The sequence below is a fragment of the Thermobia domestica genome, chromosome 4 (assembly GCF_964235325.1).
Source record: "Thermobia domestica chromosome 4, izTheDome1.hap1.1, whole genome shotgun sequence".
In the NCBI taxonomy this organism is placed as follows: Eukaryota; Metazoa; Arthropoda; class Insecta; order Zygentoma; family Lepismatidae; genus Thermobia; species Thermobia domestica.
The window spans coordinates 27,429,174-27,456,099 of NC_137457.1; the positions used below are offsets into that span (position 1 = coordinate 27,429,174).

General features: G+C 38.0%; 1 protein-coding gene across 1 annotated transcript; it reads right to left on the reverse strand.

Moving 5' to 3' along the window:
* Positions 1–7,718: 7,718 nt before the first annotated feature.
* Positions 7,719–20,245, reverse strand: LOC145683792 (uncharacterized). Its single transcript, XM_081755374.1, has 3 exons — positions 20,036–20,245; positions 11,273–11,966; positions 7,719–7,943 (listed from the first exon to the last, which is right to left on the reverse strand). The coding sequence occupies exons 1-3, from the start codon at positions 20,106–20,108 to the stop codon at positions 7,937–7,939; spliced, it is 774 nt and encodes a 257-aa protein (XP_081611500.1). The 5' UTR covers positions 20,109–20,245; the 3' UTR covers positions 7,719–7,936.
* Between the last annotated feature and the right edge of the window lie 6,681 nt (positions 20,246–26,926).

Here is a 26,926-nt window from a genome sequence, read left to right on the forward strand (position 1 = left end):
ACTTTGGAAACATCTGTCGTGAATTCACATTTCATAAAGCAGGTATAATATTAGTATTTCTCTAGTGGCATACCTCTCCATTCTTCTCCGTCCCTCCCCCCTCAGAAAACTCATATGTCTAAAGTACAACAGCGAAAATATGAGTATTATTGAGGACAAAGGTAAATAAATAGTAAACCATTCTCAGAAATATAAGTTTTATTATGTAATAATTTTTTACTAACAAGAAATTTGCAATTCACACGTACGAACAATTTTCTTAGCTTACGTAATAACATAAATTCATGACCCGTGGTGTAGACGAGAAGAAAACCAGAATTTCAAGAGAAATCTTTTTTTAAACATTCAAGGCCAATAAAAGTGAATAAGCCAAGGATATATTATCACTTAGTTCTCAATGTCAGCCACAGAGGGCAGCACTACCTTATATCAATTTCGTTTAGGCACGAAGTGATGCAGACGTAAACTCTCGAACCAGAAAGAAACTAAACCAGTGACGGATTTACGTATAAGCTAAACAAGCTATAGGTTAGGGCCCCACTCTCTTAGGGGCCCCAAGAATTTACAACCAAAACTGGATGTATATTTCCAAAATGTAAGATAAACTACAAGTAAAATAAAGCTTATACATCAACTGGTATTTTGTGTTGAGTATGCTTTTGGTAGATTTATGCTTTTAGTGCTGTGTACATATTCTTCGACAATTTGTTTTCTTTCATTCTCTGTTGATTGCACGTGATTCAGGGGTGTGCCATCACCTTCATGACATCTTTCACAATATAAAAGCATTAATAATTCACCATACATAGCCTTACACACTTATTATTATTATTATTATTATTATTATTATTATTATTATTATTATTATTATTATTATTATTATTATTATTATTATTATTATTATTAGGATTAGGATTACGAATTAGGCTTCTGTGCTTTCGACAACTATGAACATGTTAGCCCGTCACGTACGAAGGACGACGTCTCTCGGCGATCACGCTTCCGAGGAAAGGGAAGGAAGAGGCCTGGGACCTGAGCGTTACGTACCATCTTGGCATTTGCCTGGTGTGAATAAGGAAAACCCAGGAAACCCTGATTTCTGTAGTAAGCAAGACGATACCGTATATTTGTACAATATACCGCTGTCCGGAGAACGGATTTTTCTCAGTGTACAGAAAATGCTTGAATTACATGTACCGAACACCGGTCTGCGATGCAAGAACGAATGGCATAGGAAAGCTCATACGCAAGTCACACATCACCAATGGCAATGCTGTGGAGTGGCAGACCCCACTACACAAATATTTGCCTCCCCCCAGTGCCATCTTTCTAATTAGTGACGATAATTGTGAAAGATGTATGGAATACCAGAAAATCCTTCTTATTAGTTCATATTATCGCCCACAGAGGGCAGCACTGCCTTACTAAAGACGTAAAGTGGACGGATCGATTAAGAATTTGATCAAAGAGGCCAAGTTGTACATCTGTAACTATTTCTTGTGTTCTGAAAGAAAAAAACGTTAAATCCCAAACATACTTTTTTTATTTATAAAATATAAAAGCTTTTTTTTTTTTTTTAATCGATTCAGCATCTGAAGAGGAGGTTATATCTCCTCCGTTAACTGTCCATTCAAACCGGAAATGATTTCATTCTACCATTTCTGGTTTCAACATTTATCGCCATAAAATAATAATAATAATAATAATAATAATAATAATAATAATAATAATAATAATAATAATAATAATAATAATAATAATAATAATAATAATAATAATAATGATGATGGTTCCAGACAAAGAAAAGCGATTTCTTTCAACGACTCAACATCTAAAGGAAGATCGTTACCACTCACCAAACCCTTGGCTAAAAAATCAAAGATAATATTTTTAATTTGTATGTAGGGGTGTAGCCACGAGAGGGGCAAACGGTTGCACGGTCTCTATGAAAAAGTTATATCCCCCAGGACAACTTGCTGCCTATAATTACCACTGCTTGTATAGCTTTTAAAAAATGAAATTTTTAATGGTTATGTATTTCTATCAGACCAGTTAGATGTCAGTCCAATTCTAAGTATACCAGAGTAAGTGAAAGTTATACCAGTAAAGGCATAGTAGCCATTTTGGATTTTATAGGAATTGTTTCAGACATCTTGATTGACTAATCGTCTGATTCAGTGTTCTTCATTGGCTCTTCCTCCCTCGATTGGAGAATAGATACGCATTACTCTATGTCTTTCATTTACTGTAGCTACTACAGTACTCTCTGCATAGGCCATGCACGACAACTACATTCAAGACAAATTCCACGTGGATGATTCTTTTAAAAAGTCATGAATTTTACACAATTATCTGCTAATTTGTATAATATGACAACCATATTAGAAACGTCTGGACTCACGATCAAGACTAGGGATGGCCAGTACCGGTTCCTGGTGGAACCGGTTTTCGGGTCTGAACGGATCCGGTTCTAGAAGATCCAGGTCTGGAACCCATTCTTCGGATCCAGGTCTAGAACCGGTTCTTCGGATCCAGGCCTGGAACCGGTTCTTCGGATGCATGTCTAGAACCGGTTCCGGAACCGGTTCTGAAAACCAGATCTCCAAGAACCGAAACTTTGTGACCATCCCTACACTAAACCAGAGCTGCTGGCAGGCTGTGAACAGTGTGCTAGATGAAATGGTGAAAGCGACAGGCAGGCACCCAGGCGGCGACCGCTTGTCTCATTTGGCTAAATAAACTGGTAACTGACAAACTCATTGGCTAAACAGGCAAACTGGCCAACTCATTTGGCTAAACACCCACTGGTGGACCAAATTTTTTTCTGGGGGCACAAGGGGGTCTGGGCGGAGAAGACACATGCGCATGGTCCTCTTTGCATTTTTTTGAAGGTGAACTTTGTGCCTCCTTTACGGGTCTTTGGGAGCTTTCGGATCCAGGTCTGGAACAGGTTCCTAAGATCCGGTTCTGGAACCGGGTTTTCAGATCCAGATCTTGAACCGGTTCTATAACCGGGTTTTCGGACACAGGTCTGGAACCGGGTCTGAAAACCGGATCTCCGAGAACCGGTTCCTCGCGGAACCGGTTCCGCCGGAACCGGAACTTTGTGGCCATCCCTAATCAAGACCCTTTGTTTCTGAGTAACATTTGTTTAAACTTTCATACTATCAATAAATTTTATTATTGAAGTTTAATTCGTCATTTATGAAGGTTAGGCCAGTTCTACCTATCAGCAGTGGCACAGTACTCCCCTCAGGTATAGGGGCACAGTGATTAAATCCAGGCCATGTGAGTTATTGGTGGAACAGGTCTGCAAGGGCTCGGGCCTACAAAATATATATCACTTCGGCCCCTTGCCGGGCTCGGTCCGTAAATTTTCAAATGTACAACCATATTTCTGGAGCTTTTTCGGGCCTAACATTGTAAATATACCGCACAATGATATTTATTGAACCGTTCTTTCTGGAGAACTTTTAAAGCACAACTGCAAAATTTAACCTCTATTTGCTGTAAATAAAAATACAATTTTTGCGTTAATTATTAAGTTTCTGTAATTCAGGTTATTTCGGGCTCATTTGATTATCACATGAGCTCGGGTCGGGCTCGGGTTTAAATGCTAAAACATATTTCGGACTCGAATCGGGTCTCACATTATAAATTCACGGGCCGGGTCGGGCTAAAAACTTCCAGCCCGTGCAAACCTCTAACTGGTGTTTTTTTTTTTTTTTTTTTTTTTTTTTTTTTTTTTTTTTTAAAGATTCTCTCGTTTCCACATTCTTACTGCATTAAATCATTCACAAGCTCATACGGCTGCAAATAAATCTTTCTGTGTCAATATATTGCTTCTCCGTGTAGAGAGAGAGAGGATACAGGGAAGGACATCTTGTCCGTGGAAGGGAGATTCATCCTACTCCCAAATAGGTGACCAGCAAGAAACACTGGGTCTGGCAGTGCTCGTAGTGGTTCAGTCATAATCTGAGGTAGGCAGGCCTGGAAATATGGTCCTCTGGCTTCCAGGGGTGCACAGATTTAACTTGAATTCTGCCAGGTTGTGTTCATACTGTGGAAATGAAACCTTTGGGCGGTATTCAGAGAGAATTCGTTAATCGAGTTTTAGTCACATTCTAGTTAGAGGCATACTAACTCTTTACTAAGGAAGGTGCACTTTTTGGTATTCAGAGTCTACTTTGAGTACAACTAAAAAGATGATTTGGGCATGATTAACTTATATAACCCCAATGCATCGGGTGGGAAAAATAAATGTGGCAACTATGGAAAAGTAAATCAGCACATGCGTAGTCTGTAAAAATGAAAACACATGAAATACGAAATGTTGTGTCGCACGCTAAACCCTGGGTAAAAGATTAGCCTCTGATTTAGATTAGTTAGTCACATGTGATTATTTTCGTCAAATACTACGTTCTAATCAGAGACTCTGAATACAATTTTGATAACCATCCGTTAGTCAACCTCGTAGTATGGCGTTAATCAGACTTCAAAACGACTCTGCATAAGGCCCTTTAAGTTTAACGTGCCATGATTATCTCTTTTAGGCTAACGGAGACTATGATTAAAGCAAAAGAATAATGATGGAAAGAAATGGAAGTGCCCTGAGAAGCCCACAGACACAACGTTGTCCACCACGAACTTACTTGAATGGGGATCGAACTAGAGACCCCACGCTCCAGAAGAAAGCACTCTACCAGTGAGCAATCGTGCTCCTCTTCATACAGTGGAACACCTCCGAGGAGACAGAAGTAAAACACTACGCAGTGGTTTGCTTATGGAAGAATCATAGTAGACGCTGTTGATATTTGTTGTGTGACTTTTTCACCATTACTTACCTTAAAGGTATGTCGCCTTCATAAATTAACTATTTATTGAAAAACTCTTATGTTGTGTTACAACACCACGTATTTCACCTCCGCATTGTGGAAACACTTCGACACCTTTCCTTTCAACTGTAATTATTTCGCGCTGTATTCACTGAACTCAAAACTTATAAAATGTTAATACCAAATTAGTAAAAATTTCTGTTCTGTGTAAGTGAGTGTATATTCGGAATTTAGTGTTAGCAACCATACTGATTTTCAGCAGATAACTGAATTTTAACAGTCGTACAGGACAGGTTTTTCACTGTAGAAACGATTTTTCATAGACTGAAACACCCTTACAACTAATTTTGAAGAACTGTAGGTAGAGGTCTCTAATAAGTTGTAGATAGAGGCTAAAAGACCTTTACAACAAATTTACCTTCATTTTTTCCATTGTGTACTGCTTATATTCACTAGTTTGAACAGTCAGATGCAAGGTGAAGATTCCCAAATTTTCGTACAAATATTGCTCCTTCTTTGAGAACCATTCTTGATTCTTACATAAGGCCTAAAGATGTAAACCAATATATAGCTCTCATTAAGCTAAACATAATGATTTGGTTAAGTACAAATACTCATGCGAAGTTTACAAAAAAATTGTTTTGGTTGATTTTCTCGTAAACTTAAAAAATGTGGTGTACATTCATGTCCAAAATTATTGTCGCCTGTCTATAAATATGTTGTTGTAGGAATATAATTTGATAACGAATTCGCCTGGAATTTCTTATAATGTTAGTACGTGTATAATCGGCAAAGAAATGTATGTGGCAAATTTCGTGTCAAAAGAGCAATAAATAAGAACAATAAATCGAAAATAAAACTTTCTTGTTCATTTAGCAACATTTTATTTTATTCATTGTATTTTTCGTATTTATAATTCTTTTCCTGTGAAATTTACCACAAATATATATTTCCCGATTATACACATAGTATCAGTATTAAAAGTACCCTGCAAAATCATTATCAAATTATATTTTTACAAAAGGCAGTTATAGATATGCGACAATCATTTTGGACACGAGTGTACGTTAACCATGCCTCCTATTGAAATGACACTGATATTAAGGTAAAGTATGAGGTAGTGTCTACCTGGTTACCGTGCGCACCTTTAGTAAAGAAGACCCGGGTTCAATTCCCAACAGGAGCTCATGTGGTTCGGACTCGAAATTAAGTTGTAGGTCCACATCTCGTATGACTTCGGTGCTGAAAGAGACGCTATTGCAGGTGGAAGTGGGGTGAATGGGTGGACTATAGAAAAACTAGTGTCTTTTTACCTCTAGAACAAACGTATTTTGGCGCGAAGGTGTTCTCTACAGTCAACAATCCTTCTGACACAAAATAGAAATATTTCCAGAACAAGGTATTTGGACTTACTAACAAAACTTTAATTGGAGAAGCGTGGAGGATCAGTGGCAGAGTTTCTGGTGTGTGAGGTCCTTGGTTTGATACCCGGCCCAGTATGTTTGTGGCAGACAACATCGTGTCCATGAGTTTTCTATGGGTACTCCCGTATCCTCTCACATTATCATTCTACCGATTCCTTCATCCTCATTCACTTGCTTTAATTATTCGTCTTCCTTTGCTAAAAGGTCATAATCGTGAGACGTTAAATTATTTCAAAGCCTTAACTATTCACTGAAAAAAGAAAATATTGTGTGATTTATAGTTTAGAATGAAGTATAAGTGGACGCAATGCATTTAAACCATATGGAGCAAATTTCTTTAATTAAATATGTAACTCAGAAATTGCATTAATAGGCCTATATGTAGATGGGTTGTTCGATTAACTTTAAAGATATCTACTGAAATTTTCGAGCCCTTACTACTCAAATGTTGGATGCTTTGGTTGCAAATACTGAACAACTATTCAGCCAAATTCTAAACCACGTGCATTTCTTTGTATCAGCTGTTTTTAAAACCTGACAGGTTTTGTTTCAGGTGTCAGGTCGGATTGTACAACTGAGGTCACTTTATTCGCAAGTTATTACCAAATAATTATCGAGGATTTGTATACTTTGGCCGGTGACTTAGAACGTTCTGCAAATAACTTTCGAAACTTTTCAAAGAGTATTTATCGTAACTTGAACATATGCGTGAAGTAGAGACCTGCACGGGCCGAATTTTTTGGCCCGAGCCCAATCCAGCCCGAATGTAATCTAGCCCGGGCCCGAAAAGTTTTGGAGATTTTTGGCCCGAGCCCAGCCCAATAAGTTTTTTAAAACTCTTGGCCCAAGCCCGGCCCGGGCCCGATAAATTTTAAAAGTTTCATTTTGTAACATTTTCCATGGGCACACTTCTTCAACGTGTGCCTTTATTCTAATTATCGTTTAACAAAAGTCAATAATTATTAAACACTTGCAATTAATCTGCCCCAGCCCGTCCCGACCTGAAGAGAAATCAGTGTCGGCCCGCCCAAGCCCGGCCCGTGCAGGTCTCTAGCGTGAAGTGATTTATTACAAACAGGACTATGAGAACTGTGACAGACTAATTACACGTTAACCAGTTGGCAACACTGATGTTTACATTTTTGTTACAAAGCTGGTCATCTGCATTCTTTCGCTGGTTGGGATATAATCTCAAAGAAGAATCATAAGCAGGGACGTACGCAGGGGGTGGGTCCTGGGGGTCCTGACCCCCCCCCCCCCCCGAAATTTCGACTTTTCTGTAAATTTAGCCTAATTTTAGGGACAATTTCACAAATTTTAATATGAAACACCCTCATATTGAGTTTGGACCCCTCCCGAAATAAATTCCTGCGTACGTTACTGCTCATAAGACCCATAAAAATATGTTTTACCGTTCCTACCCAGAATAACAGAATTAAGATAACATTAAAAAAGCAAATTATACATATGATAGTTTTATTAAAAATTATTATATAAATACATGGTATAAAAGCAGTATACAATTATGGTATATGACAATTCTATTTACTTAGCTATATAACTGTCTTTGTTACCGAGATGTAAGGTTGTACTTTGCAGAACGCCGAATATTCTGGAAGATTTCAGAATAGTATCCAGTCTTTGGTCGTTATTTCTAACTTGTCAGTTTTTCAGTCTTCAAAACCTGAAAACAAAGAAACATTTTTTTTTTTATTTTATTAATCATGAATACTTAAATCGTTAAGTTAGATTCCATTGTTTAAAAATTCTAAAATATCAAAACTCACAGAAAAAAAATATCCAAAAATGTATCAGCAATCTATAAATCTCATTGAGCTGAACATAATGATACGGAATCCTCATGCGTAATTTCTCAGAAAATCAACAAAAAAGATTTTTTTGTAAATTTATAATAATATACGAGGGGTGTTTGCAATTATTGTCCTTGATAAAGAGGGAATTTTTCGAAACAGGTGAAATTGTACATGCAGCATAATGTTTAGAATGTTTTGAATGTTTAGAAACAAAATTTCAGGCATGTCGGGTGTATAATGTTAATGTTCTGCTTTGCTATTTAGGTCAAGGGTGAGCGATGATTGAGAAAAATGGACAAATTTGAAGAAAGAGCCGTCATTAAATACCTCCAGAGGAAGGAATTAACACCCCAAAGAGATACATGAAGATATGGTGAATGTATTTCGTGATGTGTATTTTGTTTAAGACCTAGGTAACTTTCTTGCTAGATGTGTGACCGTACATATCCGTACAAACCTGGGTACATGAAGCAACAGAGTATGCACCATGATTCTCGGCCTCCCAAGAAATTCAAGACAATGCCGTCACGTATGTGGTTTGACGTTCCTTGGCGATGACACTATCTGGAGGATTGGGGAGGAAGAAAGGAAGGAAGCAACCTGGGACCAATATGTGAGGTACAATCAGGACATTTGCCTTGGGTGTCAATGAAAAAAAAAAAAGGATAACCTCATTTAGGGTGGCTGACCTGTAAAAACTTTTACACTTTTTCGAACCGAGTGTCTCCATCGAAAATCGAACCCGGTACCGTTCGCACCAAAAGTGATATCGTTAGCTACTACGCTATACAGGGCCATGTGGCGATCGTCGCCAATCTGTTAGGTTGTGCTTTGCTGAAGTTGATTGTTTATTTCTGTATGTGCTGTTTATGAAAAATGAAATGAAATCTCTGAGTTTTACGTCCCACGGTTATGCCGGTTAGGCTAAAGGAGACGGTGATGATGAGTGATGAATGAAATGGTGGAATGAAGAAAGTGGGAGGAAACGGGAGAACCCCGAGAAAACCCACGCACACGGTGTTTGTCCACCACAAGGTTCACTTTGCGAGGCTGGGATCGAACCCGGGACCCCAAGCACCAGAGGTGAACGCTTTACCACTGAGCCACCACGGCCCCCAAAATTTTCTTGAAACATATCACAAGTGTTCTATGTGATGTCTTTATGTAACAAGGCACACATCAATCTCCTGTCAACTCATTTTATTGTATCTTCCCGAGTTGAGGGACGGCCAGTAGATTTTCGTTTATAGATGCAGCCCGAATCTCTGAAATATTCATACCAGGCCCGTAGCCAGCCGGAAATTTTAGGAGGGGCCCGGTGAAAGTTAGGAAGGGGGGCAATCAAAAAATATTATAGTTCATCACCATATTATAGTTCATTTGCAAGCCTACTGTGAAAATTTTAGAGGTGGCAGTAAAAATTTAGGGGGCAGCCCCCTAGACCTCCCTGGATACGGGCCTGGTTCATACTACTTACGAATGGCCTTCCCCATAGATTGGTCTCTCTGATATTTTGTATGGAAATACCGTTAGACCCTAATCATAGATTTGTTTACATGATAATCGTGCACAAAGAAAGATCTCTGTTCTCCAGTCAAAGCTACTGTATTTTCCTTAACTGCTTGCTGATGACTCTTAGCGGTAAAAAGTGAAAACACTGTGTGTTAACTAAACTTCGAAAGTTAACCTTTCAAAGTTCATGTCTCACAATAACATATGTTTATTAGGTTTCACAGAATATAAATTTCTAAGAACATTTAAAAACATCGAAATTTTAAGAATCAAAATTAAAAAAAAATATAGTAATATTTCAAATTCTGATATCGAAAATAATTCTATGACCTATCGATACACCGCAAGACGGGGTTATTTTGCACCAGATTAAAGGAATTTTAAAGAAAATCGCGCGTAACTTACAAACGAAATTATTTAGAACACTGTATTTTAAACATATAATAGCTAGATATATAAGGAAAACATTCGTGCAAGTGTACATTGTAAACATTCAGTATGACCATAGTATGACATTGAAATATAATCTTTGGTGCAAAGTACCCCCATAGGTGAGGATACCTTGTACAACATACAAAAAGTATGTTCAACATACGAACATAACGTTTCTGTGCAATATTTTCCCTTCAGTATGTATATATTTCACTTTCTACACAAAACTGCTTGCAATCTCCAAATATTGATATTAGAATGATGGTACCGGTATCGATACATAGTATGAATTACCAACATTTGTAGAGAGAATTATGTATTTTCTGGTACCGGCACAGGAACCACATTCTGATAGTTTAGCATATTCCCCACAAAAATGCCAACTCAGGAACAGAAAAAAAATCCCCCTGAACTGATTTGGCTTGGTTATGCCTTATGGACAAGAATATCATCCCAACCGTAATCAGTGGAAGATTTACGGGTTTTGGGACTTTCAGGCAGAAGCTCACCCAAAATGCATGATTTCTTTTTTTTTTTTTAATCTAATGTTAGTCATTCCTACGCGTATAAGCTTCTAGCCCCCCCCCCCTCAAAAAAGTCTAGTGATTTCTAAAAAAAAAAAAAAAAAAAAAACGAAGCATTTGTGAGTGAAGCTCCTCTCAAAGTATTTTTCTAGATCCGCCGCTGTTCATAATTTAATTTCCAACAAGAAATTTATTCCGGTGTCTATCTTAATAGGAAATTTACCTAAGTTTAGAATGCAAGAGGTTCCAGTAGTATTAATTTCCTATATGGGTTACTTTGAACCGGTGCAAAGTTATCCTGATTAGAGGCTGAAGCAGCCTTCACCCAGTTTTACTTTTTTATGACTTTAAAACGTTTCACACTTCAATGTGAACTGTTGCATCAAAATCCCATTATACACAGTAGTATTCTACGAAACTGGCTTAAGTTTGGCGGAAATTCTTGTACGTGATATCTTTCAAATTTTGTCGGCCTTTACAATGACTGCTTTCCATACCTCAACAACAACAAACCCTCCAGGTAATTAGAACTGATGTTAACCTCCAATATCATAGCCAAAATACAGTTGGATATTCTACCTTACAGTGGCAGTTGAATCTTTCTCTTTACAGTTCATGGTTTTACCGACAGAGCACTGTGAAACTCTTTTCCTATTTTGTGCAAAGTAACCCCGTCTTACGGTACTGAAAAAGTTTGTTATTTTAACAGTCAGCTAGATTATTTTGCTTACCTTGGGAAGCTAAAGCCCCCATTTGAGGAACTTGATTGGCTGTTAGCCGAGCTTGAGGATGCTGAACCTCCGAATCCACCAGAGTTGAATGACTGGCTCTGGCTGGCAGCGTTTGCAGCACTTGAAGAACCTCCATTGCCAAATCCACCACCAAAGTTCTGGGATTGGCTGGAGGCCTGGCTAGATGATGCAGATCCACTAAATCCATTTCCACCAAATGGTCCACCACCAATGCCGTTGAAGCTCTGGCTCTGGCTAGCAGCGTTGGATTGGCTGGAGGAGCCACCACCTATTCCACCAAAACCAGGGTTGAAGCCATTGTTTGTCAAACTTGATGTTCCAGCATTGGCGTTACTGGCAGATCCACTAAATCCTGATCCACCAAATCCACCAGGTCCTCCAAAACCTCCAGGTCGACCAAAACCACCTTCATTAGAGTTAAAGCTCTGGCTTCCTGCATTTGCAAAGCTATTGGAACCAGACTGTCCACCTATTGGTTTACCAACAAAACCTGGTCCACCAAATCCTGGTCCTCCATGTCCAGGCCTGTGTCCAAAACCGCCAGGCCTACCACCAAAGATAGGTCTGTGATGATGAGGTTCCCTGATCACCGTTCTTCGTTCCCTCACCAAAGCATCTGAGGCAGGTAGTAAGGCATAAATAACTGGATAGCTTTCGGGTCGTTCAGGAACTTCTGTGGACAAAATACATAATACAATGAGTCTGGATTAATGTTGTATGTGTAGTACACACATATATATACATAAAAAATAACGTAACAATGTTTGACAGGTAACTCCTCTTAGGCTAGTGCACCGATTTTGAGGATTTTTTGTGTATAGTTCGTTCACTCTGTACAAGTGCAATTCGGCAAATTTCTTTCAAGTTCCCACACTGATTTTTACAGCTTAACTTCCTCCCTCCATCCCTCTTGTGACCGCATTTGCGGGGTTGTAACGTCTTAACTCCCACTGCGTCCGTTCTTTCTTCTCAATACTATGGCTAATATGAAACAGATATCGGGCAACGTAAGAACAAGGAAGCTGGTCTTGGGAACAGGGAATTTGAGCACTAACTTGCAGGACAGCATTTGGAATTGTGGCAACTAACTCCACGTGGAGTTGACAAACGACTGTCAATTGTTTGAAATGAAGGTTCTGGTTGGCCATTTAATTATCGTAGGTTTTGCCGCAAGATCCCTCAAGACGATGACTTATTTATGGCACAAGCTACCACATGTAGAAGGCGGCGTTCTTTATATGCGAACTACACTTCTGTTGAAGAAATGAACTATACTATATGAAGCTTTTTTTTTTATCACATTTCCGGCGAGGTGGTAGAAGAGGTGAAGGGATGACATGCGATAATATTCAAAACCTACCATAGTTAGCATTCAAACCTTAGCTTTCGTGGTTGCTTTGATGAATAGTGACACTGTCAATGCCGTTTAAGATAAGATTCATCCTTCATCGGCATAAGGTGGGATGGAAAGGGGTGATGTGTAAAACTAATCAAAAAGACTGATATTATTGTCGAGTCCATAGTTTCTGGTATTGCTAAGATGATTAGTCACACCCCGATATTGTTTAGGTTTAAATCCATCACTTATCAGTACGGGGTGAGGGTTCGGGGGTGAGAAAGGGGGTCAAGTGTAAAAATAATCAGGAACGCCGGATATTAGTGTCCAATCCATAGCTTGCGAGATCGCGCTCAGATTATCTGCCCAATGCCATTTAAATCTCGCTGAAATACCCATGCCATTTAAATCCAAATTGCCCCGTTCATATCCTAGTGGAGGAAAGTGGTTCAAATAGTTATCATAAACCTATTCTTCCCGTGCGAAGATCGGACATTGCAAATAGTATTGCAATTATGTTCCAAAGTTAGAACTTGGTATTTGACATCAAGTTCTTTCAATTCTGGTCATCTTTTTAATGTTCTCAAAGTTGTTCATGAGAAAAACGCTTATTAGCTTGATTTTACTATTGCCGAGTCCTAGTACTGAACTGACAGTGAAAAAAAAAGTTGAAATGCAAAAAGTCCGGAAAAAGAAACGCAAGTGGCACAGAACAGCGACAAAAATGTAACGGTAGGGTAATTAATTTAAGCAGCTCCTTATTTACTTCAAAATGATGGATCAACAACAAAAACTAAATGCCTCCAGCAGGAATCGAACTCAGGAGCCAAGATCGTACGTACACTCATGTCCAAAATGATTGTCGCATATCTATAACTGTCTTCTTGTAAGAATATAATTTGATAATGATTTTGTAGGGTACTTTTAATACTGATACTATGTGTATAATCAGGAAATGTATATTTATGGTAGGAAAAGAATTATAAATGCGAAAATTAGAGTGAGTAAAACAAAATGTTGCTAAATGGACAAGAAAGTTTTATTTTCGTTTTATTGTTCTTATTTACTGCTCTTTTGACATGAAACTTGCCACATACATGTATTTGCTGATTATACACATACTAACATTATAATAAATACCGGAAGACTTCGTTATCAAATTATATTCCTACAACAACATATTTATAGACATGCGACAATAATTTTGGACATGAGTGTACGTACGGTTCGAATTAGTAGTTGTAATTGCAAGAATAAGTTTGATATCTACATATAAATAAAAAGAAATGTAAGTTGTTTTTTTTTTTTTTTTAATCGCAAAGCGTGCAAATGACTGAACCGTTTACTTATCAACTATGTCGAACTTTTTTTTTTTTCAGTCATGCCCTAGTTTGATTAAAATGGGTATCCTAAGGAGGTATGGGGTGTCAAAATTTACGAAACAATTACATATCTTACGAACTTATCACGTTAGGAAGGAGAAACTTGGTATATAAATTCATCATTAAAACTAAACGGAAACTTGTCCCAGCACTTTTGGAAATTCCTATTTCAAGTGGGGCCGGGGGCATTATCTATATGTTTTCTTTGGACATATTGTAAATTACGTTGTCCTCTGTTCGTGATCGTATGATGGGAAAATTCTCACCCGTTTCAAATGAATTTTGGAATACAGCTGCTACCTACTTTCAAACTTGGATTTTATCACTTTCACTAAGGAGGAACAGGGTTAAATTTTGTGTCAACAATTGAGTTTGATTGATTGCTTTTTTAAAAAGTTTTTTTCTCAATAGCGAGACTATATAAGATGTAGACCTACAGCTTAATGTGGGATCAGCACCACATGAGCTTCTCCCGGGAATCAAACCCGGATATCCCACGCCAAGAGTCAAAAATTGGAAATGAAATCTTTCAATTTTACGTCCCATGGTTATGCCCACTGGACTAAAGGAGACGGTGATAATGAGAAATGAATGCAATAGTGCAATGAATAAAGTGAGGGGAACGAGAGAACCCACAGAAAACTAACGCACACGATGTTTGTGCACCACAAAGTCTACTCAACGCGAGTTGGGATTGAAAAACGAACCCCACGCACCAGAAATGAATGCTTTACCACTGAGCTACCCCGGCCCGTGTCAAAAATTGAGTATCTTATGGGTTTTGTGTCATGGAAATTTGTATTCTAAAGGAGGCAAAAGGTACAAATATTTTCGAGAAACCTATTGTGCCCGTGCGAAGAAAGGGCATTTCAACTAGTCCTTCACCAATTCACAATGTAGGTTGTATACATAGTACATACACTTTCAATGCGAAAAAAGAAAAAAAAGAAAAGAAAAATGGAAACGAATGACAAAATTAGAAAGAAAAATTTAAAGGAAAAAGACGTATAATCTACTACAGAGCTGATAGGCAGAAAGGGAGGCAGTTAGTTACCTTTGGGTAATGGGTTAAGGTCAGCGAAACAATTTGTTTTCTAATGTCAATGTTTACCACATTCTATTATAAAAACAAACCACAATGTTCAAGAAAACATGTAGATAAGAGATTGAAAACACTATCTAACCACTGGTTACACTAAACACGGCAAAAATTAACATGTCGTTAAATACATTTCGTTACGAGAAATTTACTGTTTTTTTTATACTAATGTTTGTTATCACTGTAATTGTAATATTAATACATTATGGTCTTTCAATGAGAATTGAACAGTTTCTAGAATTTTTACTTAACAATGCTTATAACATACATATTAAAGTCAGTTTCATGGTTGGTTTGCTAGGTGGAAGTTTAGCGTCCCTTTTTAGGACCAAGACCACATGAGATGTGGTCCCACAGCTTAAGGTGAAATCTGAACCATCGTAACGCGTTCAAATTGTAATGCTCTTCCACCGGGAATCGAACCTGGTTCCTCGTGCACTATAGACGAGTATGCACTAGCCATTAGACGAGCGGGAAGAGCAAACGAGTTTTTAGCTTTACCGCTTCTTTCTCGAACTGATGTTTTAAAGATGAAAGATGTTCTTAATGAAACTAGGTTACCATTTTATTACCACATGCTGTGACAAATATTACATTCCATCAAGCATAGAAAATTCTCAGAACCCTTGAGAAAAACAGATTTAAATTAACTAAACAATGACAATCAAGAGCCGTTTAAGGGAACAGTGAACTCGGCGACACCTGCCCTTCAAGAGGTCCCATTCTCTTACTATTCAAGAGTTTGGTTTACTAAAAGTTCGTTTATATATTTATTGTCTGTCCGTGTGTCAGTCCGGAAGACACAAGAACTACTTGATATTACACCAGCACTTTTGGCCAATATGTGGAAGGTCCAAATTAGAAATCGATTTTTTTTTTTTTTTTTTTTTTGCTGGAAGTGATACATCCAGTCTATCCTAAAATATGAATAATCAAAAATCGAATCCCCATTTATTCCTATGCGAGTAATTATGGATATCATCAGCGATGCAACTAGTTGTTGCCCGTTCCAAGAACTCGTCTTAGCGCCCCCCCCCCTCTCCTCCGCCCGTTGACCAACCAAACCAAAATGCTCAGCGACTAAACCTGATATTGTCATCACATAGTAATTGTAATATTCCATTTTTCTTCAAGTCGTAAAGCTTAATTTCAAAATAGCAGAAAATGATTTAATATTTAGTACAAGATAAAACACCAAACTAATTAATTTTTGACTGATCAGGATGTGCTTATGCGTAGAACGAATCAACAGTCTCTTGCTTTAGAATAGAATATTTAATTATGACAAACCGTCAAGGTGTTGTTTCGAATATTATACTCGGAAATTTTACAAATCTCGTAAATCAGTGTAACATTAAGTTAAATGAAACACAAAAAGCTGAAACTGAAATTTAACTTTGCAGCCGAAAGAGCCCGCAAAAGATGTCCTCAAAAGACAGCTTTGAAAGAAACTTATGTTCTATGGATATGATCCTAAGGTCAGTGAGTCATTGTTGTCCCGTTAAGATTCTGAGGTGTTTTTTTTTTTTCTAATGATCTTTAGTATACTAAGAATCCTTTCCTTGCCTTATAGTGAAAGTAAATATTTGCCCAGTTTTGCGCCCCTTCAATCCGGCGTCCGGAGCACTAGCCTGGTTTGCCCCGAGTATAAATATGCCATATTGACTTGATCCCTAGTCTTCCGTTACAAGCGCTGCTATCGGCTGAAGGAATTCCACTCGCTTAGCAACAGCTGAACCATTATTGGCTCAACGCATGGGTGTGTGAGGGTGTGAGCGTTAGTTCGCATTTTTGCCACGGCTCAAGACATTTTGGCAGCACAATAGTTACTTCACTGAATATCATCCTTGCCTCATAGACTACCCGAAGTACTGTTGAGATTATGCAACTGTCCATCAAGTATAATACAATACTAAAATGAAACCACTCGTAAATGATTTTTTTTACTTGATATGTCTAGACTTAAATATTTTCTATTGCCATATATTCATTCAAATTAATAAAGCTTTTCAGGGGAAAATGAAAAAAAAATAAAACTTCAATTTTCAGTCTGTATACACCAACAAACCAATTCCTTCACGTGCTCTAAACTGTAACAACTCTACTTGTTCTGATTAAATATAGAAACCATACAAAATTTTAATACTCAATATGAACAGATTGAATTACTTATTACAAAGTATTTTATGGAAATAGCATTGAAGAGAACTTTAAAAATTGCTTAAAAAGCCTTAATTTAAAGTTGTCAATTGACGTTGTCAAAATTTCTTTTACAAAATAACCCAGTTATACAAAGATTTCTGCTGATTCTCGTTTCAATTCTTTGCTAAATTGTGAGTTACACACCTATATAGAATTAACAATAACGTAATTCTGTGCATGGGATGTTTCTTTGGCGGTTACTAACACTATAGTCGTCAACTTTCATTTTCTAACATGAAATTAGTAAATCATTAATTAAACGAATAATTTTGTTACAACCACGATTTAAAAATACACCTAAAAATGAAATGAAATCTTTAACGTCCCAGTTTATGCCGGTTAGGCTAAAGGAAACGGTGATAATGAGAAATGAGTGAAATGGTGGAATGAAGAAAGTGGAAGGAAACGGTAGAACCCCGAGAAAACCCACGAGCATGGTGTTTGCCCACCACAAAGTTCACTTGTCAAGGGCTGGGATCGAACCCGGGACCCCAAGCACCAGAGGTGAACGCTTTACCACTGAGCCACCGCGGCCCCAAAAAACACTTAAGTTTAAGGAGTTATGAATATGAGGTATTGAAAAATATTAATTTTAATGACCTAATACATTATTCTGCCATATCAAAATAGAGAAAAAGTCATTTTATAATGTTAATTTTACTACGAAAAAATGAAATATTTAAGTTTTACATCCCACGCTTATGAAGGCGAGGCTAAAGGGGACGGTGATGATAAATGAATGAAATAGTAGAATGAAGAAAGTGGGAGGAAACGGGACAAACACCAAAAAAACCTACCCACGCGGTGTTTGCTGAGATTAACCAAGGACGCCATGCATCAGAAGTGAATGCTCTACCACTGAGTCACCGCGGACTCGATTTTGTTATGACGTAGCCATTGGATGGGAACGAGTGAATTTTTGTTTTGGAAATAACCTTCATAACCACTAACAGAATTACTTGGTACTTCAAACTCGGTAAGTATATTATTGTTATTTATTGAACATTAATTTTATATCATAGAGACCTCACCGGGGGCAAAAAGTGGTGTTGATTCGTCCCTGTTAACAGTTTTAGTAAAGAATCATTTGCAAATACTACAAAATTATTCAGAAGGGAAAAAATGTTCGACCAGACTACAAAATTATCCTTTGTAGTCATCAGTAACAGTTCTCGAGGTAACTCACATTGGTAAATAAATAAATAAATAAAAATAAACCCATTACGGCTACAAACTAAGGGAATAAAACCAGGGTCGGCAATTTTCCACCCAACGCAATAGCATCACTTATCTCCCCCCCTCCCCCGTTTCTCCAGAAAGAACAAATCTTAAAAGCCACGATTTTAAGTATGATACCCTATCATGAACGAAGAGAAGGGCAAGAGCAATCGCACTCAGAAAGGCCTAAGCACTACAAATAAAATCTCGTTATGTCTGTTTTTTTTTTAAAAAATAATATATAATGTTAGTGAAAAATAAAACCAGCACACGTGCACAAAAAAATGGTAATCCTTTTTATACAATTCAATATGGAGCTTCAATCTCAATATATCAGTTTGTAATTCCAGTGCAAGTGTCTCTTTTATCTCTATTTTTTCGATTTCTCTTCTACAGCTGTTAAAAAATAAAAATAAGAAGTTGTTTGCACCTTTAATCTAAAGAATTTGTTCGTGTCAAAGGCAAGACTAGTTTTCATATCAAAACTGTGATTACTAACTAAATGGAACGGGTGTTCGCTATTGTTCGAGTTTTTTGAGTTTAAGTTTAACGTCCCGTTCAGCAGCGAGGCTATATGAGACGTGGACCTACTGATTAACGTGGAATCCGAACCGCATGAGCTCCCGCCGGGAATCGAACCCGGGTCTCCCACGCCAAAGGCGCGTACGCTAACCGCTTAGCCACGAAGGAGCTCCGCTACTGTTCGATAATTGAGTTCTTGTACTTGACAACAATCAAGCAATTCGTGCTGGGATTTGTTTGATCATTTGCTTTAGCACTGTCCATGTGACCTTAAACTAATTCAATCTAAACATGATTTATGAATGGAATATTCAAATTGAACGTCGGCTTAAAGATTTAACTACCATCATTATAGAGTCTGTTTCCAAGTTATAAATAATATAGTTATGACAGGTTTTGCTGCTCCTCGACAGGCCCGTATCCAGGTGGTCTAGGGGGGTCGGGGCCGCCCTAAATTATGGCTGCCCCCTTAAAATTTTCACGGTGGACTGGCAAATGAACTATAATATGGTTGCATCGGACCCCCCTAACTTCAGCTGCCCCCCCTACATTTTTGGGCTGGCTACAGGCCTGCTCCTCGATACTTTGCGCCCCGTGTAAATGAACGTGTTGCACATATGATAGAACCGCCCCTGACAAAAACCATCTAATACACGAATACTTATATGCAAATATTAGTACATCAGACAAGCTTTCTTTCCTTAGTTTACAGCTATAAAATCCTAATCTCACCGATGTGACCTCCCTCAAAAGACGCCACTGGTAACCAGACTAATACAACAAAATTATCTTTGCAATCTTGTTTATCTTTGTAAGTAACCTTTTATAATCAGTAAACTATAAAAATGTACCAAATATTCTTTTACAGTGATTGTAGTTCTCAAAATGATTAAAAAAGAGAATTATTTGTACTACTTATTAGAGTAAATTAGCAAAAGTACCAGAAATACGAAGTAAGTAAACAAAAAATGACATTGCTTTACCTTCGACAACAGCCTGGCAACAACATACACCAACAGTTGCTGCAAATAACAATGTCACCAAAAGATTCTTCATTGTTGTTCAGTGTTTGATGCGTCGATCGGGATAGTGATGCCTTCACACACGTCTGTTGAACTCTCCCAGATCGGTTTATGATATATATTGAATCTGGTAGCTTATTTCTGGCTACAATGCTAAGCCCCTCCCACTGCACAAATATTAGAGGGATTTTCCTCTCTCTCTTTACATGTTGGAAAAATCCCTCTCTTACGCCCCTTCCCCCCTTTGGCATTTGTAACCGCCGTGTTAAGTGCGTTAAGTGAGCATTTGTGTTGTTGAAGATAAAATCCCTGCAGGGTGTTTAAACGTAAAGACCTTGCCAATGGTTAAACAGCAATGCTGACGTAAGCCTAAATTAAACTTTTTTTCTATGTTCACTGGAATCTCCAACTTATTACCACAGACCGCCAGGGTCATAGAAAGAGAAGGGGGAGAAAATATCCCGAAAACCTGTTCTGGGTTTACCCATTCCACTAATGTCAGTGTTCTTGTTTTTATGAGTCAGATTGGTCAAAATGAGTAAGCGTCCGAAATCACTCTTTTGACATCCAGGATGACACCTGTTCGTTAAGTTCAACTTTTTAGAAAGGTCAGCTCTTGACCCTGGTTTCATTTATTAAAAATAAATGTCGTGATGAGACAGTGAAGGAAGTTTATGCAGGAAAAAATTAAGATTGATTTCAGGAAAAAGAAACATCTTGATTGGTAAGATCCTGACGTCACTCTTTCGCGTAATGGACGAATGAAATACTCGTGATGCTGTTTTTCTTATTAATTTTATTTGTACGAAAGAAAACGTTATTTCCGAACAAGGATATTGCACCTCTGAGTTTTATTCCTTGTTAATAAATTACAAAATCAATGCAGAGCTACCGGTCGACCATTTTCTTTCTGAAAATGCAATGATTTAAAATGATTTAAAAAAAAAAGGTTTAACTGCCTCTTCAAGTAAATAATATGTAAAAATAAACTTGTATTAAGATAAAAAAAAATGAAATCTTTAAGTTTTACGTCCCACGATTATGCCGGTTAGGCTAAAGGAGACGGTGATGATGAGAAATGAGTGAAATGGTGGAATGAAGAAAGTGGGAGGAAACGGGAGGACCCCGAGAAAACCCACGAGCACGATGTTTGTCCACCACAAAGTTCACTTGGCGGGGGCTGGGATCGAACCCGGGACCCCAAGCACCAGATGTGAACGCTCTACCACTGAGCCACCGCGGTGTGGTTGCGGTTTATGGCCTTGTTTCACGTGGGTCATCTTCGAAGGATGTGTGACCACGTTTAAATTCAGCTGCCTACTTTTTAACGGTTGACATGGAAGGAGGAGAGTTCCCGTGAACTTTTGTCAACTTCGGATGAATTTCCGTAGGGATTAATCCATCCAAAACGAAAAAATTTGATTACCGCACGATATTCGTTTATTCATTTTCACTACTAACACGCAAGACGTCTAACTGCAACAATGCCTGCACACAAACTACTTGAGAGAACAAGTTGACACTTGTTATACGAACAACTGTAAAACACCCCAAGGCAAGAACAATAAAATTTTGCTGATTGGAGTGCCATCTTTGGGTCAGGCCGAGAACTTTTCACCCCTCCCTCGTATATTGGATTTTTTGGATCAAAGGCCACAAAATTTTTGAACGGCGCCTAAATCGAGTTGTTGTATTTTTTACTTAATAAGCATATCATACTGTGTTATGTGATAGTTTTGGTTTGGCTACGCTATATGTAGTACTGCAGATGTAAGGCGTAAAAGAAAATTTTTTATTGAATGAAACATATTGGATTTTTTGGATCAGAGATCACAAAATTTTTGAATGGGCAGTAAATCGACCTTTCGTATTTTTTACATCATACCGAGTTAAGTGATAGTTTGGGTTTGGCTACACTGTATGTAGTTCTAGAGATATGTAGCGTACAAGAAAATTTTTGATTGAGTGAAATATATTTGATTTTTTGGATCAGGTAGGAGTGCTCACAAAGGGGGGCTATGACGCAAACTGCGTCATTGAAATATGGGGGGGTAAAAATCTATATAAATATGTTTGAGAGGGTGTAAAAATTAATCGAAGATTTTTTTCATGGAAGAACACCTACGGATAGACAATTGAGGGGGGTGCGTCATGGACATGAGGGGGGGTGGGCACCACTGGATCAGGGGCCACAAAATTTTTGAAAAGTTCCTAAATCGAGTTTTCGTATTTTTCGCGGAATAAGCACATCATCCTGAGTTAAGTGTCAGTTTTGGTTTGGCTACACTGTATGTAGTTCTCCAGATGTAAGGCTTACAAGAAATGTTTTGCCTGAAATATATTCCATCTTTTGATCCAACAATAGCGCTGGTCTCGCATCATCCAATTCAGTATGCGCTGTAGAAATACTAGTTCTTGTTTTTATACAGTGCAGGGAATTTAGTCAATTATGTCCACGGTGGTGTCTGTCTGCAGCCATATTTCTGAGATGTTACAATGAGGGCATATATTATTTTGTACTTATTTATCTTATTTTGCGTACAAAATGCATGTTCAAATATTGCTAAGATGCAGAAAGTTTTTATTATCAAGTAGCTCGTTTACCAAAACTCCTTTCCATATTTACCACCGCCGTTTGGTTCATCCATGAGAGAAAAAAAGAAAAAAAAAAACAAAGAAAGAAAAGAAAATCTCAAGAACTTCTTTATGGAAGTAGCTCAAGTGGTAGAGCATTCACTTCACATCTGGGAGGTCATGGCTGCTGACCATTCTGACAGGTTTTCCAGGGTTTTCCTCAGTCGTACCAGGCAAATGCCAGAATGGTACCTACTAAACAGGCCCTGGTCGAAACCTTCCCAAATCCTTCCATTGTTATTGTTGTTAGAGATCCAGTACAAAATGGCCTCTGAACTGTATCTTGTGATTGTTAAATAAATAAATAAATTTTGGCCAGAATGTACAGTAGAAAGTCAGAAATTGAATTTATTAATGGAGTTGATCCATCAATCGGAAGTATTACAAATCAACAATTTCTGGCAGAGCAAAAACGGTAATGAATAACATGCAGTGATTTTCTTCAATCGATTACCAGGGGCGCCCGAAGAAAATTTTCTAGGGAGGGGCCCATCTCCATGGTTGCTATATTACGTCTCGTTGAGTTGAGTTTAGCGTCCCGTTCAGCAGCGAGGCTATATGAGACGTGGACCTACTGATTAACGTGGAATCCGAACCATATGAGCTCCCGCCGGGAATCGAACCCGGGTCTCCCACGCCAAAGGCGCGTACGCTAACCGCTTAGCCACGGAGGAGCTCTATACCACGTCTCGTATCTCTGGTATTTAATATATGTGGTTTGGTATATTACGTATACATTTTCGTGAGCCAGAGGGGGGCATGGGTCCCACGCTGCCTTCCCCTTCGGGCACCTATGTCGTTTACGCATCAGCCCCAAAATATATTTGATCTCCATCCTTAAGTCCCTACTGAAACCAGAAGTCAGAAATCCACTTCCGTTTTTATTATTGATATACGCACAAGTACAACAATAAAAGAGCGAATAGCTTTTTTTTTTAAATCGATTTAGCGAGGCCATATCCTAGGGCCATTTTGCAATTTTAATTTTAGGTAGGCCCGCTCCCTCACTTATGGGTACGCATATACATTTGGTTGATTAATGACAGTAGGAAATTACGTTTACTGTAGTGGTTAATGCTATTTGTTAAATAATTATCTACCATTAATATAAATAGTGGTAATATATTTACTCTATATTGTATATTTTAGCTTTTATATATTTTTGAAATTTTTGAGGTAGGCTCGTGCCTACCCAGCCTACCGGCTAAAACCGTCACTAGCCATATCTCGAAATCACTTATAGAATTTGGTATTTAGGCTTTGGATTTCAACTAAAGACGTGTTCAACAATTTTTCATGTTTCCCTTAAGAAGGGAAAAAAACGGGAAAAATAAATTGTGAGGGCTGCAATTGTTACCGTAAGATAGCCATATTCTCGAAATTACTTAAGAACAGAGACTTATTCGGGATATGAGAGGTGCAAGGACGTAGGTCGAGTAAATGTGGGGATCTGGAGGCGAAGTTCCCAGCTCGTCATAGGCACCTGAAGGTGGAAGCAGGGCCCCTCTGGCTCACGAAAATGTATACGTAATATAGCAAACCACGTATATTAAATACCAGATATACCAGACGTAATATTGCAACCATGGAGATGGACCTCCTAGAAAATTTTCTTTCGCCGCCCCTGCAGCTAGTTGATAATATAGACCCTATATATTGGTATAGAAGGAAAGTATTTTTATGGAATATTGTATTACTAAGCAGAAGGAAGTTTTGTACATAGTGCCATGACAGAAAGTACATTTGTTAGTGATTAATGCTTGATTATATACTAATCACAAGACTCAATCTACAACCTCACAATTACAACTTATGGAACAATGTGAATGTTTTGTTTACTTCCTCTGTGACGTTTAATAATAGTCTGTTCTTTCCTGACCTTCAGATGCCATCTGTGATGGTCAAAGTGCGTAAAATGTTCCACGTGCAATTTCGCTTTTGTTTTCTCTAACATCTTTCAACCAAGAAAAACAAAAATGCAAGGAAATGACGTTGATTCTAGAGTGACGTCATCATCAGTAGACTAGCTACAGCAATGGCGGATGGAGAAGTGATTCTCTAGTTTTTAAGTTCTTTCTTTCGATGTGTTTCATGTGTTACCAGAAATGGTGAATGCATTGACCACAAAAGAAGCGGATGGGCTTTCCCATGTGTGAAGGACAACCAACAACACAAAGATAAATACATTAACCTAGAAACATGCTTCACTTCCGCATGAGAGAGTAATCGTCACTAGTTTAGTGATAAATGTACTACATACAGACAGAGTCTGGCAGGACCACCAACTGCTAGAACAATAGCCTTCCATTTGGTGCTACAACAGTTGCGTAAGCGATTCAAATTACTCAGTCTTCGCAATTGTTAAACTTCTTAAACGATAAACAAGGGCGCAGATAGAGAATGGATGAATCTTCTTTTTGTACCTGACATCTTCACATCTATAACTTTAAAACTATTGTGAGAGTAAGGAAACTTAGCCAAATGGAGGCGCTGTAGCCAAAAGTTCTGAAACAATTAGAATAGCAGCTCTATCAACAAACTTAGAAGGTTTTAATATATCTCAATTAGCCAAATCGTCTTTAAAAGGAATACTGAATCAATTTTCATTTATCGATAACACAGGGCTTGTGCGTGGGGTCCTGGTTTGACCCCCGGACAAGTAAGTTTGTGGTAGACAGTGTAGTCCATGTTTTCTCGGGGTAATCCAATTTCTTCCCACACTCTCATTCCACCAATTCATCTATCATCATTAACTTGCCTTAATCATCCTTCTCCCTTAGCCTAACATACATAAACGTGGGACGTCAATTTTACAGATTTTCATATCTTCTAATCAATTGCATCTTAATATGCTAATAAAAAATGTGAAACACTTATTCCTCTCTTCCAAAAAGTAAAATTTGAAATGAGGCTGCTGGGTGGGCCGTTTCTCTTACTATATTTATGAGATTAATTTTTGAACGAAAGCACTTTTTTTTTTTTAACTAGATTAGGCATTCGTTTGTCTGGATATTCCTCCGAGTTGCCTTAACCGTTCTTAAGAGTCTTCATCCCGTCGAAATTAAATTACCGCTAATTTTACAGTAAATATGTGATATCTTGAAATAGATAAAAGATAATTGAAATATGGAACAAGAGCGCCCTAGACAATATTATTTTGCGTGAGGTACCGTTTTCACAAGTCACCTAGTGGCTTTCCTAGACACCTTTTTCAGTTGTTTAGAAACGCGAAAATAAATCCGATTTGCAAAATGTCTGGAAATCGAAAGCAGATAAGTGAGTCGTGATAACGGTTTCTCATGTAAAATAATATTGTCTAGGGTGGTCTTGTTCCACATTTCGATTATCTTTTATCTAGTTGAAGATATCACATAAATACTGTAAAATTAGCGGTATTTTAATTTCGACGGAATGAAGACTCTTAACGAAAATTTGGCATGGTGATTCGAGAGGTCGAACTGAGTGTTGTAAGGGGTCGCATTTCCCGATCGGACACACCATTGAGGAATAATCACCAAAAACCTTGATGCCCATAGACTTAACTTTGGAAAGGGATTTGCCGCACGAATTCTCATTCTAAACAATGAAAAATATAATTTTCAGCATTAAAAATAGAGTGAAGCCCTTTTCGTTTTGTTCTACGAACACAAATTTTCAAAACGAAGCTCCTAGCTGCGCTGAGTGGCATTAGGGCCAGCTGTCCCGATTGGACATACCATTGAGGAATAATCACTGAAAAACGGAACTAATCAATAAAAGTCGATCACTTTTCTCTGAATTTGCAATTATTGTATATCTAGTTTACTTTACATTAATTTGAAGCCTCGAACAAAACTAGAATATGAATTAAAAACGTAATATGGTCAGTAGGTGGCAACACACGGATTTTTTTTTCACTTGTTTAATTTCAAGACTTGCTTTCTCAACTTTTAGAAACGCGTACAACGACATAATTACTTGGTGACTACCAAGGATGTTATGAAATAGAGGATCTGCCCTATACAACAAAATCGTGAAACCATACATCACAGTTTCGCTATGCTAACTCCGCCAGCTCCACCCACTAAGATCGTGATGTTTTGAGCCAACATTCATGGTGGAAACTAGAGTAGCCAATCAGACGTGCCGATACTCAGTTGTTTTGGCTTCATTGGGTTAATATGATGAAGATACATATAGGTAGATCCTCTATTTTATAACATCCTTGGTGACTACCGA